Genomic DNA, 19622 nt, shown 5'->3' with positions numbered 1-19622 from the left:
GCTTTGGATAATAATGATTGTCACATTCCACCATCATTTATAACTCCATGCCCCTCCCCTCCAACCCCTCTACCCTATCTACAGATCATCTATTCCTCCCATGCTCCTTCTCCCTATCCCACTATGAATCAGCCTCCTTATATCAAAAAAAAAAAAAAAAAATTGAGCATTTGGTTTTTTGGGATTGGCCAATTTAGCATTATCTTCTCTAACTTCATCCATCAGTGGTGATTTTAATAAACAGTGAAGTAGTAGCAGGTAAAACAGAAATAAAAATGTACACATAATTAATTTAGAAAATCCAGAGTTGGTTTCATTCAGAGAAGTGGTTATTTTCAGTTTATAAATTTGTGCCTTAAAATTTTGGTAAACTTCTATAGTGAGGTATAAATATAGATCCCATTAGAATTCCCAGTAGATCTCTTAGAATTACTTCTTATGCAACTACCACCAGATTCCCTTTTCTACCACAGTTACCTGTAGTCCCCCAAGTACTGAGACCAAAGCACAATAGTCAATGTTTTTATTGAATTTCAGTATTCATAAATAAATTGAAAATAGTGAGAGCTGGATAAATGTTTAAGTCACAAAAAATGTTGACAGCATAGAAACTGCTTGTTATACTGAAATATTTATGAAAGTTTTAAAATAGAAAAGTTAAAGTCCTACATTTGTAAAATCCAACTAATATTTTCTTGATTTTTGATCAGAAACATTCTTTTTTCTAACCCTGTCCTAGTCTTTCTTGAGGTATAAAATAGAACAAACCATTTCCAGGTTTTGCTTACAATAAAATGTACTCAAGTAAATGAGGGGAGATGTACTTTTTTGAATGTTTTGATTAAATAAATTTTAAGCATTTAGAACATTCTGATTTTTCCCCTTCTTCATATAGCCATATACTCATGTACACCAAGGCAACATTGTACACATAGGCCTAATATTGATAAAAACTAAATAATCTTGACATTTTTGTTTTTTTAGAAACATGAAAAGTCCATATGACTACATTAAATACTCAAAAGTTATTTGAAAAATGATTCTGCCTAGGCATATGTATGCAGATAGCATCAATACTACCTAGATTAGCATGTTTGTGCCTTTTAAAAAAATAAAATACACATTTACTAGTAACTCCTATGTAAAAAATATATAAATGCATATATAGATAATTCTTGATTTTTTGACTTTACAATGGGGCAAAACCAAAACACATCAAGTTTTCCCTGGCAGTATACAATATGATACTTTCATGACGCAAGGCAGCAGCCAGTCACAGCTCCCAATCAGCCACACAATCGTGAGGGCAAACAACTGATGCTCTCTCTATAGTGAACTGTGACCTACGATGTTTAGTAGGGTAGGTCTATTAAGTGCATTTCAGTTTACAATGGATTTATCAGGATGTAACCCCATCATACGCCAAGGAGCTTCTGTACATATGTGTATAGATGTGCATATATATATACATACATATATGTGTGTGTATGTGTATATATACATATTAAGGACATATACACATGCACACACATACCTGTATCAAAGTGTTGATAAATTGAGATGCACAGGGTTATGACATAAGAAAAATATATTGAATTCCTTTAAAAAGATGCTTTAATATTTAAAAATTGTGATTAGATTTTGTAAAGAAAAACATTTCTGGAATCCTTGGATTCACCTATTGCATAAAGTGAAATACCAGCTAGTATAAGAAAACTGGCAAGCCTTTCTTGAAGACAAGATGGGTTTTTAAGATGTTCAAACTTGATTGACTCCAAGTAAATCAGTTAGCTAGTGTATTGTGAATTTTTGACTTTTTTGTTGGCGGGACTTGGGGGTTTCAAAACTATCATATGCATTTTGATTCGCTATATTTTTGGAGAATTAGAGAATACTTTTATCAGTTTTCAAACTTACCAGCATTTAAAACATCAAGAATCTAAACATGCTGAATCTTAAAAGCATTCCTGAAAGGTGCATTAAAAAGACCAACAGCATTTTTGCACTCACTAAAAGCACATAAAATCACACCAAGGAAGTTTAATTTTGTTTTAGAATTTAAATTAATTTACTATTTTTCAAGGGCACACATAAAGATAAGGCCTTCCCCACCATGTACCCTTCCCTCCATTTTCCCTCCCACATCCCACACACAAGGGCACACCTCCCCCCCACTCCCCACACAGGAAAAACCACCTATACTCCAGGGCAGCAGATTCTCTGGGTTTGCTACCTTTTCTTCATGCACACAGTAGGGCAGGTTTCATTTTCTCAAATATTTGGAGGCAAATACCTCCTTTCTCTGCTAAACAGGTAAGGCTACAGAATCAAACCACATGGAATGGATATTTTAGACATTACCTAAAAACTACAAAATGAGCTACTTTCAGGGATTGAAGAGGATCAAACACCCTTCACTGATTTCTGAGTCCCACTCCAGATGAGATCAGCAATTGGGATCCCATTGTCAACTACCATATGCTTTTATAGAGTCAATGTCCATGACATGCATTGGAATTTTTTTGGCCCTGGCCTAATAGTTGTTTTCAAATATATTCCATACATCCATAATGCAGAGATCAACCACTGTTATATTTTTGAGAAATCTCAACAAAGGACTTCTCTTTATGAGATTTTCCTGAAAACAGGGTTTCCCCATATTGCCATAAAATAAGGTTACTCTAGGGCCTGTAACTATGTGGACAATGCCCGTTTTGATTGGGCAATATAAATCATGAGTTTAAATCAGGACTGAAAACCATAGTCAACATACATTAGCAGCTATTAATGCCCAGAACAAACAAACAAACATTAATTTCTAGAAAGAGAAAACTAAGCCAAAAAAAGGTCAGCAAATAAAAATTTTAAAAAAAGGTCAGGATGTTTTCCACTGTGTGAAAAATTCAAGTAAAACATTCAGACATATTTACATATAGATGTTATTTTCTGAAACACTATCAGATACATTCAACAAAAATATTTTCCCACTTTCAATAAATGCTTTTTATGTAAATTGTGTACCTGCATTCAAACAGGTTAAAAATTAAAGAATAGAAAAGTAAAGTATAAATACTATTTGTACACTACATTTATTAGCCACTAGGATAATGGGCATTGTCCACATTATCTACTGTGTAGAAGGAATTTGTTGAAGACTGGTGCTAAAGAATAAGCAATGAAGTATTTTATAATATTGTTTAAACTCTATTACACTGAAATTATTTGGGCCATTTTACAAAAGTTTCTAGTATAAACTGAAGTTCTACAACTATGTGCTCTTTCAGAAGGCAGTCTGTCAGAATGCAGATGTATCTGATCTTGCATATGATGATTACAAAGGAAATAACTGGATGCAAATCTAACTTCATTCTAGGTTGAGATAAAGAATTGATTAAAAAAGAGGGCTCTACTTTGAATCAAATTAGTACACTCACAGAAACCTAACATATTATGCTATCCTTTTAGGGTCTGACTACTTTCCTTCATGAAAACTGAAACAAGGAGACAGTAAGAAAACAGAAAAAGACTTAGCAGTAACTCTTAGCAGAGAAGCTTCAGACATGTTGGCTAATGCCTGTGCTTTGTGAGGTGGTAATTAGATACTAGAAGGAACTATAAGAGCAAGAACTACTGATGACTAATTGGTTTAAATGTCCTGTCCCTCAACCTCTGAACATTCCACATTTCTGTATCAACTATAAAATAATGTCATTAAGATTAGCATTTTCCTCACTGGCAAAAAACTGAGTTTGACAGATCTTAACTGATAACTGTTATCAACTTCTAAGGAAGATATTAAATTATACCTGGGCCTTAGCTTTCTTAAAAACCATAGTCTTTGAGGCTACTTCACTATTAACAACAACAACAAAACTTCTAGGGAATTCTATGGGACATGGTTGTGACAATGTATCATCATAAAGAAAATGATAGTGTGAAATATTACTAACAAAATCTCAAGTCTACAATTTTACTCAAAAAGAGAAATATATAAAAATCCTAATTTGTCACATCTAGTAAACCAATTCCTTATTTTAAAGTTGATAATTAAATGGAAATAAAGCATTATCCTGCCTTACCTGTAAGAACTGTATTTAAGGATGACCAAATGCTCCAAGTTGAGGGAAAACTATAATTTACATAGATTAACCAACTAATAAATGCAGAAGAAATGAGAGAACTACAAAAAATTTCACAAACATAATACAATTATTGATTTAGGCAAGGACTATCCCCTGATGTTACAATTTCTGAATCAGTTGTTAGTGGAGAACTAGATATTGTTTAATGCAAAAGAAACCATATGGATAACACGGTTGTCACAAAGGGGAAAACCAATAGGAGGACCGGACTGTCATGCTGATCCAGAGATCTATATTAATACTGTTAGTGGTAGATGAACTAGAAGTTATGTTTTCTGATGTGATGCAAAATGAAGCATGAATCTTATCTACAATATATCTCTCACATCTATGTTTAACTCAAATCCATGAACCTTTAGGTGAAACTTTCAGACTGTAGGTAGTATAGAGAATAGAGAAACAAACTAACATTGTGGGGGAAAAAACTAGACAAACAGAATTTTTTTTTTTTTTTTTTTTTTTTTTGGTGGTGCTGGGATTGGACCCAGGAGCACTTTACTAGTGAGCTACATCCTTGTTCTTGTTTCTTATTTTAAGACAGGGTCTTACTAAATTATTGAGGCTGGTCTCAAACTCAAGATCCTTCTGGCTCAACTTCCCACCTTGCGGAATTATAAGCGTGTGCCATCAAACCTGGCCACAAGATGGAATTCTATAAGACAACTTTTCCCCAGTCTTTTTAACAAGTAAATATAATGAAAAAAGGAACCATGCTAGGTTAAAATAAGATTTAAGGGATGTGACCAGGTACAATGTAAAAAGCACAGAATGAATATCAGTTTAGACAATTCAACTGCAAGTTTGGGGACAGCCAGGAAACTGGAATATGGTCTGAGGTTAAAACATGTTCTGGAATAGAATGTGGAGATTGCTGACAAAAAAAAGAGAAAAGACTACAAAACACTAGGCAGATATGATCTTGTTTTTGTTAAAAATGTGAATATATATGCATAGAAAAAATCCAGAAGGATATGTATGCATTGAGCCGTTAATAGTAGTCATCCCTGAGTGGTGGTAATACAATGTTTTTATTTTCCTATTTTGCTTATCTATTTTTTTTTTCAAAATGTCCACAATGCACTTCTATCTCTTCTGTAATGTTAAAAGGTTACCTTAAAACAAGAACTTCTAGAAAATTATAGATTTCCTTTTTTGGATAGGTAACTGATTATAGACAATCTGTAGCCAAACAACTACAAAACCTAGGTACCACTACCCATCTAGTGACAGTATATCCTATTTGTAGCTAAAGTATTTAAAATACTTTAAAATAAATTTTTAAGTGCTTGGCTTGCAGGGATAATACTAAAAACTATAATGGAAATATCACTGCACAAAAAGCACATTGCAAGAGAGCAATTCATCTTTGATTATTCAATTAAAAAATACACACACAAGTAGATACATCATGCTACACGTCATTCACCCTCCAAATCAAGCCATAACTACTAGTATTACTCTTAGGGAAAAAAAAATTTAGGTTCTAGTATTTCAAAGTACAAAGTAGGAATTTCTCAAGAGAGGCATCCATCCCAGGCCGAGGTCCTCGTCTATGCTTCAGGTGTGGTTGGAGTGGCATTGGGCTCCAAGTCCTCCTGGGGAGGGGGAGCTGAGGCTTCTTGTTCAGCAAGTGCCTCTCGGACTTGGCTGCCCAGAACTGCATCATGGATGCTATAGAACAGCAGCTCCTTTAAGGCAGGATTTTCAAAAAATCTATTTCGAGTGAGATCATTCACAACTTGCGCTATAAAAAGAAGAACAGAAAATTATTCCATGAATGCTATATTACGTCTCACTCCAATCCCTGTGTTCATCACATCACACCTCCAGGCCCAGGAAACCTTTTTATTTCTTCTTGTGTAATCATCGAGGATTTCTCTATGCAAATATAAATAAATAGAAATATATATTCTCATTTTCTCCCTTTTATTACCTAAAAGGTGTACACTACATTATTCTTGACTATTTTTTATTTTTTTCCTACCACTACATGCTGTTCTGATGTATAGATATACCCCAGTTTATTTAACTGGTCCCTTTTGTTTGATATTTGAGTTTCTTTTCCATTCTCTTGTTTTTATAGACAACCTTGTGATGAACAACTATGTAGAAGTGCCATTTTGAATGCGTGCAGCATGGGTTTGCTTCATTAAAAGGCAAATACCTCTGTATTTTCAATAGATAATGCTGGTTTGCCCTCCAAAGGGGATGTTTTGCACTTAACACCAGTTACATGCCTATTTTTCTACCAGATGCCTATGAAGCAAGTGGTTACATTTTTCTTTTTCTTTTTGTCAACCTGACAGGTGAAAAATTATGTGTTTAGGCAGATTTAATTTTCAAGTACTGTTTAACCAAAGTATAATATAAATAAAAATAGCAGGCAAAGTATTCCAAAACTATTGGATGGAAAAACAACCAGAATGATTTTATAAAATGTTTATGGCAGCCACTGATAATAAGCAATGGTTTATCAGCTCCTTCCCTCCAACACCTGTTCAGAGAGATGAATGCCTGTAAGTGGCTAATTTCAAAGCTGGCTTTACAGTGACTTTTGAAAAGAATGATTTTCATTTTTATAAAAAAATTAAAGTACAGAAAATAATTTTAAAGGCAGTTCTTAAAGAAAACTAAAATGTTAAGACATTCCTAAAGATATACTCACCACTGCATCCTGCTAAATATACATAAATACCAACGTCTCCATATTCTTTTACAATCTGTAATAATGTTGAAATAAAGATTAGTTTCTCTTGACTCTATGCCAGATGCAAGTCATTTTCTACCAATACGTATTTAAGAGATATGAGACAGTCTAATTCACTTATTGAGCTACCTTTAGTTTTAATATTTATGCCTTATTGAGCTAATCACTTAAAAGTAATTCTGTACTTCTTTTGCTTTGCATATAGTGATAATGAGGGGTATCAAAAATATTGTTTTACTTTGGTGTAATAAATGTATTATGGTAATGATTTTTTAGAAAGAATCTTATAGAGAGATACTGAAATATTTACAGATGAAGTGATAACTCAGTTGTACTTCAAAATAAGAGAACAGAAAATGGGTGTCTGGTATAAATGAGATCAGATTGGTCATAAGTTGTAACCATTAAAGCTGAGTGATAGTCATATTGGATTCATTTTATTCATTCATTTATATGCAGTGCTGAGAATTAAACCCAGTGCCTCACACATGCTAGGCAAGTGCTCTACACTGAGCTACAACCCAGCCCCACATGGGATTCATTATACTGTTTTTTTTTTGTATTGAGGATTGAACTCAGGGGCACTTAACCACTAAGCCACATTCCCAGTCCTTATTTTGTATTTTATTTAGAGACAGGGTCTCTCTGAGTTGCATAGTACCTCGCTGTTGCCAAGGCTGGCTTTGAATTTGTGATCCTCCTGACTCAGCCTCCTGAACTTCTGGGATCACAGGTTTGTGCCACCATGCCCAGCTTTTACTTTTGTATGTTTAATTTACTTTCCATAATCAGTTGAAAAAAATAACTACAAATTTTAAGAGTTTTAAGAGCTGAAAGGAATCTCATCAATTTTCTGATGTGACTCATGGAGACCCTGGACATGGAGAAATGACTTGGTTAAGGTGATGCTCACCCCCGCCAGGGTTTTCACTCCCACAGAATCGATAAAATTGACTTGAGTAAAATCCAGGATGATGGTGTGAACATTATCCCCTGGGGGCATAAACCTCTGCAGTTCTTCAGGAAATGTGTTTTTGATGACTATAGGGGGATATTTGACTTCATCATCCTCTTCTTCAGGCTTAGTTCCATCCTCTCCATCTACTTCTGCATCCTATGTCAAAAATGAAACCAACCCAGAATTATATGAACATTTTTGGTTGTTAGAAAGATTTATAATGGAAAATAAGCTCTTAATTCTCAACTCACAGATTATATAAGATCCCTTCTAAAATATTTGTCATTCCAGCCTCCAAATATGACAAAAAGAATACGTGTATAATACTTAGGGTTAGTTCAGTTTCTTTTCATCTCTTTCTCCTTTTTAAAATAACTTTATTTTGTTTATTTATTTTTTCATGTGGTTCTGAGGATCAAACCCAGTGCCTCACAAATGCTAGGTGTGTATTCTACCACTGAGCCACAACCCCAGCCCTCTTCTTTTTTATTGGTTCACTAAAATCTATACTCCTTAGTTCTCTTCTCCATTTCCCCCTCACTTCTAAAATAGTTCCATTAACTTCAGCATGACAGGTCACAAGTTACCATAAGCCTGAACAGCAAAAGCCTTTGAGCTTTTAACTATCAGCTGAATAAGTCTGTGACAAAGTATGAATGGTAAAATTTACCAAGGTACTGTGTGATTTTTAACCTTGAAAACAACATTTTCACTCTTTATTACAGACATATCTTCAAACTGACCTTATTACATACTTTTAGTAGTGAGATACTTAGATTATTTCTAAGTTTTTCTATTTTAGTGACTTTATGCTGTGTATAGACGTTAACCACAGGTAAAGATGGAGGTCACTGTGGACCAAGAGAAATGGGAAAAGAACACTTACCGCCTTGACTACAGTTGCGTTTGCCATGTTTGCATTTCCGACTTCCTTAGCATACTTCCTCATGGCCTTTCTCCTGGCTCCCATTATGACTGCTGGGTTCACTCCAGTCTTTACAGAAGAGCAACATATAGAAATCACTTTCAGGCTCCCAGAGACATACCACATGTTATCCATCTTCCAATCTCCCCCATTTAACCCATTTCTGTGCTTGATGACCACCCCAAATTCTTATTCTACTTTTCCCTCAGATGTCCTGAGCTACTCCCTAAGAAAACATTAGTAGCCTTTCTTAGTCTTTATTCAAGATAACTAGAAGCTTTGTGTGTTGATGGCCAGTGTAGGGTTAATTTTCACTCATACCAAAGGAATTCACCTGATCCCCAAAGTAGGAAATCTAAGACTTCTATTTTCACTTTATTTTCTTAAATGTTTTTCAAAAAGGGAACATATGCATATGATAAGAGAGAAGGAATTATAGTAATGGTTGTACAACATGAGAAAGTACTTAATGTCACCCACTGAATTGTACACTTGAAAATACTTATCGTGGTAGATTTTATCTTATGTATATTTTACCACAGTTTAAAAGAGAGGGGAGGTAGAGGGGAAAATAGTCTAATAGTGTATAGACATTTAAGTGACCCTCCCATTCCTGCCAATTCACCCATCCCCTCCCCAGAAAGGATCACTCTTAATCTCATGGGACTCACCTTTCTTTTTAATGCGTTGCTATATAAGTCACTATTTGCATAGTAAATGGGGGCATTTATTTGGAATATTTTAATTCCAGGAATTTCTTTCACCTGAGAAATAAAATATTAGTGAATTTAACACCTGGATATATTTCAGAATCAAAACTGCAATTTTCTGCCTCCTTCAATGTAAAAATGAATACAGAAGCTGGGAATGGCCCTCTTAGTGTGTTGGTATAAAATGATGTCACTATATCTACTCAGGCTTTGTAAGGAAGAATCCTGAGGATAAAAAGTTTTTAAAAAATATATTTATTATTGCATTATAGTTACACATAATAGTGGAGTTCATTTTGACACATCCATAAATGCATATAATTTGCTCCCTTTCAATCCTTGGTACTTCCCTTTCCTCTCTTTCTTTTATGTATAACTATAATGCACCAATTTAAAAAACAATAAATAAATGGAAGAAAATTTTTTTGAGCCAGAGTCTCTATGTTGCCCAGGCTAGTCTTGAACTCCTGGGCTCAAGTGAGCCCCTGCCTCAGCCTCTTGAGTATCTGAGATCACAGGCACATGCTTCCAAACCTATCTTGAAAGTCTCTAAAAATGTACATATTCCCATTTCTCTAACAATCTGTCTTTGTTCATTTTTACCATTAAACACAAAGAAGATGGAACTGATAATCATTCAAAAAAGAGAAAAGAAAGTGGATAGGAGGGGAGCTGCAGTAAGATGGGGAGAAGTAGGCTAACAAAGCAAACAGAGGTTGGCACTGGTGTGACCCACAGACTGCAGGAAGGAGCCAGTGTGGGCACAGGCAACACAGAGGGACCTTTTTACTGAAAAGCCTAGATGCAGAAGGAGGAAGTCTACATGCAGTTTGGAAACAAGTAATTCACCACATAATTTTCTGGAATGAGGAAAAAGATAGCAACCCTAACACCAGGATCATTTCTTAATACTAATAGTAAGTCTGAGAATTTCTTCCCAAGCAGAAGACAAAACTAATTTTAAAAGATTTTTTTAAACGTTTTTGAGGTTGCACTGAAGAAAAGAACCTTTGTAATAAAGGGAACTCGAAGCCATAGTTTTACCCATTAAAAGTGAAATGGAAGAATTTTAGAGCCCCAGATTTTACCGTTAAAATTAGTATTGTAACATCAGTTTAAATCTATCAAGAGAAAGTCATGCTAGATGCAGTGGCACATTCCTATAATCCCAACAGCTCTGGAGGCTGAGGCAGGAGGATTGTGAGTTCAAAGCCAGCCTCAGAAATGGTGAGGTACTTTGCAACTCAGTGAGACCCTGTCTCTAAATAAAATACAAAATAGGACTGGGGATGTGGCTCAGTGGTCAAGTGCCCCTGAGTTCAATCCCTGGTACCAGGAAAAAATAAATAAATAAAAGAAAGTCATGCACTTATATACCATTCTCCCACTTTCAGTATTTTGTACATATATACTTTAATTCCAGCAATATATATTTAGCTTCATTAAAAATGAGGAAATATAAATGTTAGGAAGTTGAGTCATTAATGCACAGTATAAACTATAAAACTGAATCCTGACAGTAAATTAAAGCTTGTGATTTTCACTTTGGCCACGATGCCTCCCTCCCTTTCATCCCTGGTTTTTGTTCTGGGCAAATATACCACTTAGCCAGTTATATCACACTCTTATAATCTTTTAAAATATTTTTAAAAACAGGTCCTACCTCCTCATATGCATCTATGTCGATATACACATCAGTGTCAGGAAGCTGTCCCAGGACTTTGTAGCTTGGACTGGAGATGGAGAGCATGTTAAAGTCTACTGTGCTGAGGGGCAGTGTGTGCTTAGACATGACAGCGTGATTTGCTAGTGAATTCAGGAATACATGATCCGTACACAGTGCCTTGTGAAAGGGCTCCTTACATATCACATTCCTAGTGACATCACATTGAAGTGATATTGCAGGTACACAGGGGGAAGTCAAGGTCCCCTGGTTGGGGGGAGAACTGGGCATCAAAGGATGAGGAGTTCAAGAGGCAGAGGAGGAATGGGACTTCTGATCACCTGGGGTACCCTGGCACCCCATTTCTGTAGGTCTAAATCCTACTGCTTCTAACAAAGGCCAAGTCCTGACTACATCCCTACTGAAACCAGGAGCAAAGAAGTCTCTTTCCATAAACTCCTCTGGGATTTCATTTGGGCATCTCTTATGTTTATTGTCACACCATACATTGCTTATATCTACTGAAGCACATAAAACTGTACATTCTAATTTTCTGAAGAAAGATTACAAAATGGTGATTAAGAGTCAGCTTCTGGACTCACAAAAATGCATATTGAAGTCATGATCCCACCACATACTGTGATCTTGGTAAGTTAATCCAATCACTCTAGGACTCTGTCTATGGCTATGAAATTAGAGTACTAATAGTCATTGGGTTGTAAGGATGAAATGACATAAAGCATTGATCTGCACAGTGCTCCATTACTTCATTGTCATCATTAACATTATCACTTGTATTATAGTCTGTCATCCTTAGGAGAATACAACCTTTTTCAAGGGCAGGACCATGTCTTATTTATTGCAATATCCTGAAAGGCTACTATGTCCCTGGGAACATAGTAGACCCTCAACAAATAGCTACTCAATGAAGATTATAGTTATTTTAATACATTTTATAACACAGACTAAACTTTAAGCTCTTTGGGGGCAGAAATAAACCCTCACATATAACACACGTAGTACTAGCATGGAAGAGCATCAGAGTTATTTGCTGAATGATCAAAACAATTTGGTTGTCTCATGACTCTGTGTGCTCTGAAGGAAACTTGAGTGTTTGGAACAAGCCAGTGCATCTCTAGCCATCTCCTGGAAGAATTCCCTAATTACAGAACTGAGACTAGCTGAGTCACCACGTATCCTAAGAGCTGGTCCCAAACTCCACCCTACAAAAACCCAGCAAGACCCAACAACAAAGAACACATTCAAACCTAATAAATTATCAGAGGGAGAAAGAGAATTATAACACTTAAAAAAAAACTTCCCCAATCTTAAGATTTATAGGAAACCATAAAATTCAATTTGTTAAAGAAAACAACAACAACATACTCTCAATTTCTAGACTATAGTTTGTTAAAGAACAGATTTTTAAAAAATTTTTTGGTGCTGGGAAGTGAAACCAGGGTCTTGTGCATACTAAGCAAACACTCTACCACTGAGCTATGCCCTCAGATCTAAACTCCCTAGATGTTTTTAACAATGATGATGACCAAAATTCTGGGATGAAGGATTCCTATATGTACTACTAATATTTTTTTATAAAAATGGGGAAAACTTCTTTTAGATAAAAATGGGCAACAGTTTTATTATATGGGATTCCTCCCTTCCTTCCTGTGCTCGTGATGGATGGACCTCAAACATGCTAACCCCACTTCCACCCATTCAAATTCAGACTGTACTTTAAGTCAGCTTGGGAATCTCAGCCAGGACATACACCCCCATTTCAGTCTGGGCACTTGCCTCTGGGTTCTGTAAATCACAGTCAGCAGAGCAATGATCACAGCAGTGATCAATCCATAGTCCAATCCCAGGAACAAGGAGGACACGAACGTGGTGAGCCAGATGGTCTAAATAGAAGTCAGAAAGCTTTATGGAGAATCATGTTAAAAATTTCAAGAACTAAACACCCACAAGTTTTGTTCATCTTGCCTACGTGTGTACTGCAAATAACTAACTGGATTAACATCTTTCTCACATAGTTGCTGCTGTAACCTATTAATCTAATTATCACCTTTTACTTACCAGCTCTATCTTGCTGGTTCTCCAGAAAAAGGGGAGATCTGAGAACTGCATAAACATCCCCTTCAGGTTGACGATCACAATGGCCGACAGCACAGCCTGAAACACAGCACATCCACCCATGCCTCTCTTCTTGTGTTCACAGGGCCCTGTTGCTGGGTCTTCACAGTCTACCTGCTGCCCTTCCCACATTTTCTCCCCACTGACTTCCTATGTTGTGCTGATGATACCTTTGGAGGCATGGATGCCTGGATACTGAGCACGTAGTTAAATAGAATGTACCTGGGAAACCAGGTTTATATCCTAGTAGCAAACCTGCATGGTAATCAAGAGGTTCAGAATTAAACAAGATACTCAAGGATTTCACTAATGGTCTTCCTAAGATTTTTTTTTTATGTTGTTTCTGAACTCTCCTAGATTAAATACATCAACAAATAAATTTCTTACAAGTATAGGTCCTCATATTTTTAATGAAAGTATAAAGTCATACATAGAAGGTCAAAGAGCACAGGAACCTTGGAGACTACCCAGTTCAAACCCCACTTTGCAGATAAGGGAACTGAGCCCAAGAGGAGTTCAGATGGCTTTCTCAAGGTCCCAGTGACACTTGATTATGGAGCTTGATCCTAGGCATGGCTCTTTCTCATTCCTCTCTGCTAGGATTATAGTAAAAATCCCTAAGGCAGCCATAAAAACAGAGAGAAATAAAATAGTAAAATCTCTACAAATGGAAAAACCTCTCATCAAGTCCATACTACACACCTGGGGTAATGATTCAAAGAGGAATCCAGTGGCTAATATGACCAGCAGAATCATTAATGAGGCCAAACAACCTGCAAGCTGAAAATGAGAGAAGACACAGGAAGGGACTTTTAGGAAACAAGAGTAAGAGGTAGAGGGTGGGTTGATCTAATTCTTTTCATATCACTATGGGAAAATCAAGAAAATCTACATTCAAATAAGTCATCCAAACCATTATATAACCATATCCTGCTCCCTCTTTGAAGTTTTGATTCTTCCTATGGCTTTTAAGTAGAAATAGAATACTTACATATTCTGACCGAAAAGCCCTTGTAAGAGGTGGGAGAAAGATATCTGGTACCAACCTAAAACTGACCAAGGCCAGAAGAGTCCAAACAAGTGGTTCTACCCAATACAGTACTCACTAGCTACATGTGACTATATAAGGTTTTATAAACTAAAATCAAATAAACATTTAAAAATCAGGTCTCAGTTCCACTATTCATATTTCAAGTTGCTAGGGGCTGCCATATTGGATGGTGCAAATATTGTACATTTCCATTACTGTAGAAAGTTCTTTTGGATGGTGCTGGCATCCTGCTCATACTCAGTCTCAGACTTTCTTTTTATTTTTTCCTTTGGTACTGGAGATTAAACTTAAGGGCACTTTGACCACTGAGCTACATCCCCAGCCCTATTTTTGTATTTTATTTAGAGACAGGGTCTCACTGAGTTGCAAAGCACCTCGCCATTGCTGAGGCTGACTTTGAATTCACAATCCTCTTGACTCAGTCTCCCAAGCTGCTGGGAGAGTGCACCACCATGCCTGGCCTCAGTCTCAGGCTTTCATAACAACATTCCATGTCTGAACTTTGAGGTTTACTGGTAGCAAAGGGAGCACTATATAACTTTCCAATCTAACTGGAAAATATGCCTCTTTTTTATAAATTCAGTTTTTGTGATTTGCTTCAACCAACCATTGTCTTTCTCTGACTGACTACATAACCCACTGGATCATGGATCTGCAGGCAGAGTAGCTTTGTTGGATTTCAGAATTTAATCAAGAGATCAACATTTAATTTCCACTCCAAACATGAGTTCTTAGAGGCCTGTTGTATACCCACCTGTGTCTTCCCCCCGGTTCCCTCCTGAACAAGGCTTCGAGACAAGGAGCACGAGATAGAAAAGGTCTGGAAGAGTGAGCCAATGGAATTGCATAGTCCCAGGGCAATGAGTTCCTTTTCCATATGGAAGCAAAAACACAAAGGAGAAGGTCATTTTTTTCAGGCGGGGGAAACATGTTAGCTCATTTAATAAACATTCAGAAGTATAGCCTGTCTTTTCATTCTTTCTTCAGATAAAAGAATTTGTTGAATTCACAATAGGAATTGTAGCATATTTTATGATGGAATAAAAACACTTGGTTATTATAATTTCTGTGATCCTCACCCACCTCCTTCTTCCCTAACACACCCTATATATGAATAATACTATATAAGAAAAGAAAAGAAAATCGCAGTGAAAAGGAGAAACATACATTTGTTAAGAGAAAGTTCTTGATGTATGACTACTGGCATCATTTTGATACCTGGGCTATTTCTCATCAATAAGTATATGCCAGTGTCTTCCCAGGACCAGAGAGTTCTGCTCTTGGGCTACTCTGGGAATTTCTAGTTTGATGAATGCATCTAATATGACTGTGGGCATCTGGTCTTCCCTTAGAAATATATAGAGTGCTAAAAAAAGACACTGTTAGACCAAGATAGTTCATGGTGTTTGGATTACCTACCTCATAAGTAGCTATGTTAAAAAGAAGGTATCAGAGAGAATACTATGGAATTCAAATGATTAATCATATGCTTAAAGTTCAATGAACAAATATAAACTTCCTGTGGAGCAAAATGGTTCTGGAGATGTATTTTATTCCCAGGGATGTGGGCTTTAAGCAGAGGGATAAATTGGAATATGACAAATCACAAATTTCGTGTCACCTTTCTAGCTGAACCCCTGAGGGCTCTCTACTTCAAGGTTTGGATATCTAATGCTCATGAATAGTAAAAGAAATCATAGCATTGAATCAACACATGCTTCAAATACATCCATTAACAAAATAAAGTTTTTTTTCTACCAAGATAGAAATCTAGTTCATTTGCCTTCCATGACAGAGCGTAATGAATGAATGTACCACTATGAAATATCTGCAGGAAACTAACAATCTTTACCTGATTGCCATCGACCTGGTAGCCATGTTTATTTGCCAAGGTCTTGGCCATTGAGATGGTCACTGAAAATCCAACGATGGCTATGGCAATAGCATCCACATACACGAGGTGGAAGAGGCTGGTGTCTGGATTGGCTGGAGGTAGTAGCCTGAAAAGTTAAGCTGATTTTAACTTAAGTGCTTTGACCACCAGGAAACCACTGGGAAACAGCACGCAACTTGTGGGGAGCATTAGAGAGGGGCAGAGTCTACAATGAAGTCACCAAGGTTTGGGTAGTTGTTTGCTCTGGGTTAGCAAAAATGAGGGCCCTCCTTGACAGAGAGAGGTTCTTTCCAAGCCCAAACTGTACAGCACAGGCATACTACCTGGATGGATTATCTGCAGAGATCAGATGCTGTTTTATTTATAAAGGAGTAACCTCATACGGCATGGCGCCCTGTTGGTAGGTGTAAATAAGACACAGAAACAGGAAGAAGAGAGGGTCAGCAAAGTGCTCAGATGCCACAAGACATTTAAACCAGTCTGGGGGTGGGGAGGATGTTGGAGGGACAAGGACTACCTTGAAGAAGAATTACTGTCATTGTAACATGATTCACTTCTCTCACTGTTATTCAAGGTAAGGACTCTTAAGTCTGTTAACTCTTCGCATGTCATTGTCCCTTCAGTTCTAACATGGGAAAGGAACAGCGGCCAATTATACTCCTTGAGTCTCACCTACGAATCCTGGGAATCTGAAGGAGCCCAAAGTGTGATTCCTGCCTCTACAAAGGGGAACCTGACTTTTGTAGTTTAGGACACTTGAAACAAAACAGAGATTCCCTAAAATGTTATAGGGGAAAAGGCAACAGGGATTTTCTAAGACATCCTGCTTCAAATCAAGGCATTGTGCTAAATAACAATCACTTAATAGAGACAAAATAATATCATTATTACAAAACAAAATTATTATTCATATAATAATATCATTATTACAAAATTATTATTATTAAGTGCTCCCTTTGTGCCAGGTTCTGTGCTTACTTTTTTTCCCCCAATAGCCCTGTGAACGAAGCATCATTATAATCCCGATTTTACACAGGTGGGGAAATGAGGTTAATTAAGCAACTTGTCCAAGACTGAACAGTTCTACTAGGTACAACAAAACCAGGAAGAGCCTGCCTCTCTATTTCTTTCACCATGTTATGTACAGTGACAGAAGGGATACTTCAAATTCTTGGGTAAAAAAGGAAAGGGAGGAAGGGAAAGAAAACTAGTATCTGTTAAGGCTAGATCACACACTATATACTTGATATAAGCCATCTCACTTATCCTCACGATAGTCCTATTTGAGAGCTACCACTATTAGCCTAATTAATAGGTTAAAAAAGGGATGCTTTTAGATGCTAAGTGATTTCCCCAAGATGGATCAGAAAATTAAATGCAGGGGGGTCTGAGTAAATTAGTTGTCTTTCCCCTGCCCATTGATGCACAAAGGGTAAAACAACTAATTTACTCACAGGGAAGGCCTAGCCCAAGGGTTGGACCTGAGGAGTAAAAAAGGTAAGAAATGGATGTATTTTGGAATGAATTCAGGAAAGTAAACTCCAAGTAGGTACATTACCATGACTGGGATCTTAGTAACTGTCAGTTGCCACTTTCTGGGTTGGAAAGTGTGTTTGGCTTAGGAATGTGTACAGATAAGGGTAACAGTTTACTTGTAACTGTTACTTGTTACACCAACCATTCCTCTCATTCTGGTAAGTGCTGACAGCTTCTCTCATCTAGATGTGAAATCTATTTGCTCTCTTGCTGAACCTAAGTTGGCCTTCTGATTTGCTTTGAGCAACAGAATGTGGTGGAAGTGATGCCCTATGAATGCCTAAAGTGGCCTGGCAGATTCTCTACGTTTCTTTGTTGTTGTCCTGAGCACCATGTAAAGAGGTCTGGCCACCCTGCTGGGGACATCTTGTGGAGAAAAGGTGCCAGTCAGCCCCCAACTGTTCCAGCCACTCCAGCTGAGGCAACAAACATGTGAATGAAGCCCTCTTGGATCCTTCAGCATGAGATACCCCTTCAGATATGTCCAGGTGTATGATAGTGCCCCAGGGAGACCAGAACCCCGGTGGAAGCCATCCTAGACTGAAGAATTATGAGCAAATTAATGATTGCTGTTTTAAGATACTGTTTGGGAGTGGTTTGTTATGAAGTAGCAATAAGACTCATAGATAAGAGAAACAGTATGACTCTATGTAGACATGCAGGTAGGTGAGTATTTGTTACCTGCCTCTTTAGGGTAAAGTTTCAGAAGGACAAGGTTTCTAGGCAGCCAAGTTCCAGAAAGGTAAAATGTTTTTGTTTGTTTGTGCTTCAAGTTTAGTTCTCACAAATAAAATGAAAGCAATATATTTGGATATAGTACAACAGGGAAAGGCAGGCATTTAGTGGAAATTATGGTGACATGTGAATTTTAATGTATCAGTATATTTTTACAAGGAAAATTTGAAGTGTAAAAATTTTGCATTTAATCAAATTATTTGTAACTAGTAAGTGAGGGTTATCTATTGGGTTGAATCGAAGATCAGAGTTTATCCATTACTGTGTTAAGAGACCCAGGTGTGAAGTAATGGAAAGATCACACACATCTGGGTATCAAGAAGGACAATTTCTAGGTCCAGGCTGGGACTCTCCAAGTCACTAAAGCTCATTTATCGTCTCTCAAATATCACTTCCCTGACACTTAAAACTTCAACCCAGTCCCTCCGATGGCTTACTTGCCTTCTCTTGTTTTCAAAGCATTTTGCATTATTTGTCTATTGATCAATTGTCTATCTCCATTAGAATATAAGCTCCATGAGAGCAAGGACTTTTTGCTTGTGTGTCTGTTTTTCTCTTTAATTGCTGTGCTCCTGATACACAATAGGCATTCAATAAACAGATGCTCAATAAATAAGAATAAATGAACTTTTCTGTAAAATAGAGATAATAATGTATTTTGTCAATAGAGTTGCTTTAATCTCAACTGATATGGCAGATATACAAGTATTTTATAAGTTATAAGTCAAAGTTGAAAAGCAGGTTATTTCTACTGTGCCATAGCTTTACACCAAATCATTATAAGAAACATGTTCACTGCCATATTGTCATGAAGTTTAAAGGTAGAGTGCAATCTTCCTCCTTCAACACTTGTACTATGGGATGAGCTTTGGCTTAGAGAACATCTTCAGTGCCCTCTGCTTCCCAGGAGACTCAGGACTGGAGGGCAAGGCCTGATGGAATGGGAAGTTCCCTCAATATCCAACATCTGGGCAAATGTCTGACTCAGTTAGGAAGAGAGAAGAGGGTGTTGAGACAAAGCAAAATAGTACAAGAGACAGAAAGACAGGGATATACCTAGAGATTCAGAGAGGGTCAAAGTAAGATGAGCAGAGGTGGTAGTCATTCTTGCTTTCAGATACAGAGAAAGATTAATCAATGTTAAAAATGTAGAGTAGGGGCTGGG

The 19622-nt window shown here is 36.9% G+C and overlaps 1 protein-coding gene across 5 annotated transcripts in view; it reads right to left on the bottom strand.

Moving 5' to 3' along the window:
• Window positions 1-5692: 5692 nt before the first annotated feature.
• Window positions 5693-19622, bottom strand: part of Slc26a5 (solute carrier family 26 member 5) — a 31134-nt gene continuing 17204 nt past the window's right edge. For 2 of the 5 annotated variants that reach the window (XM_076862459.2, XM_076862468.2), the window contains 11 exons: window positions 16145-16292; window positions 15047-15160; window positions 13944-14021; window positions 13185-13280; window positions 12903-13009; window positions 11106-11175; window positions 9404-9496; window positions 8694-8801; window positions 7763-7963; window positions 6808-6862; window positions 5693-5886 (listed from right to left, as the gene is read on the bottom strand). In XM_076862459.2, coding sequence (XP_076718574.1) covers window positions 5693-5886; window positions 6808-6862; window positions 7763-7963; window positions 8694-8801; window positions 9404-9496; window positions 11106-11175; window positions 12903-13009; window positions 13185-13280; window positions 13944-14021; window positions 15047-15160; window positions 16145-16292 — 1264 coding nt within the window. Of the gene's footprint in view, window positions 5887-6807; window positions 6863-7762; window positions 7964-8687; window positions 8802-9403; window positions 9497-11105; window positions 11176-12902; window positions 13010-13184; window positions 13281-13943; window positions 14022-15046; window positions 15161-16144; window positions 16293-19622 lie in introns of all 5 variants that reach the window. The other 3 variants (XM_076862454.2, XM_076862463.2, XM_076862467.2) reach the window with 3 other exon arrangements.

This window comes from Callospermophilus lateralis, chromosome 1 (assembly GCF_048772815.1).
Source record: "Callospermophilus lateralis isolate mCalLat2 chromosome 1, mCalLat2.hap1, whole genome shotgun sequence".
Lineage (NCBI taxonomy): Eukaryota > Metazoa > Chordata > Mammalia > Rodentia > Sciuridae > Callospermophilus > Callospermophilus lateralis.
The sequence above is the reverse complement of the archived record's forward strand: the minus strand, read 5'-3'. Positions and strand labels throughout refer to the sequence as shown.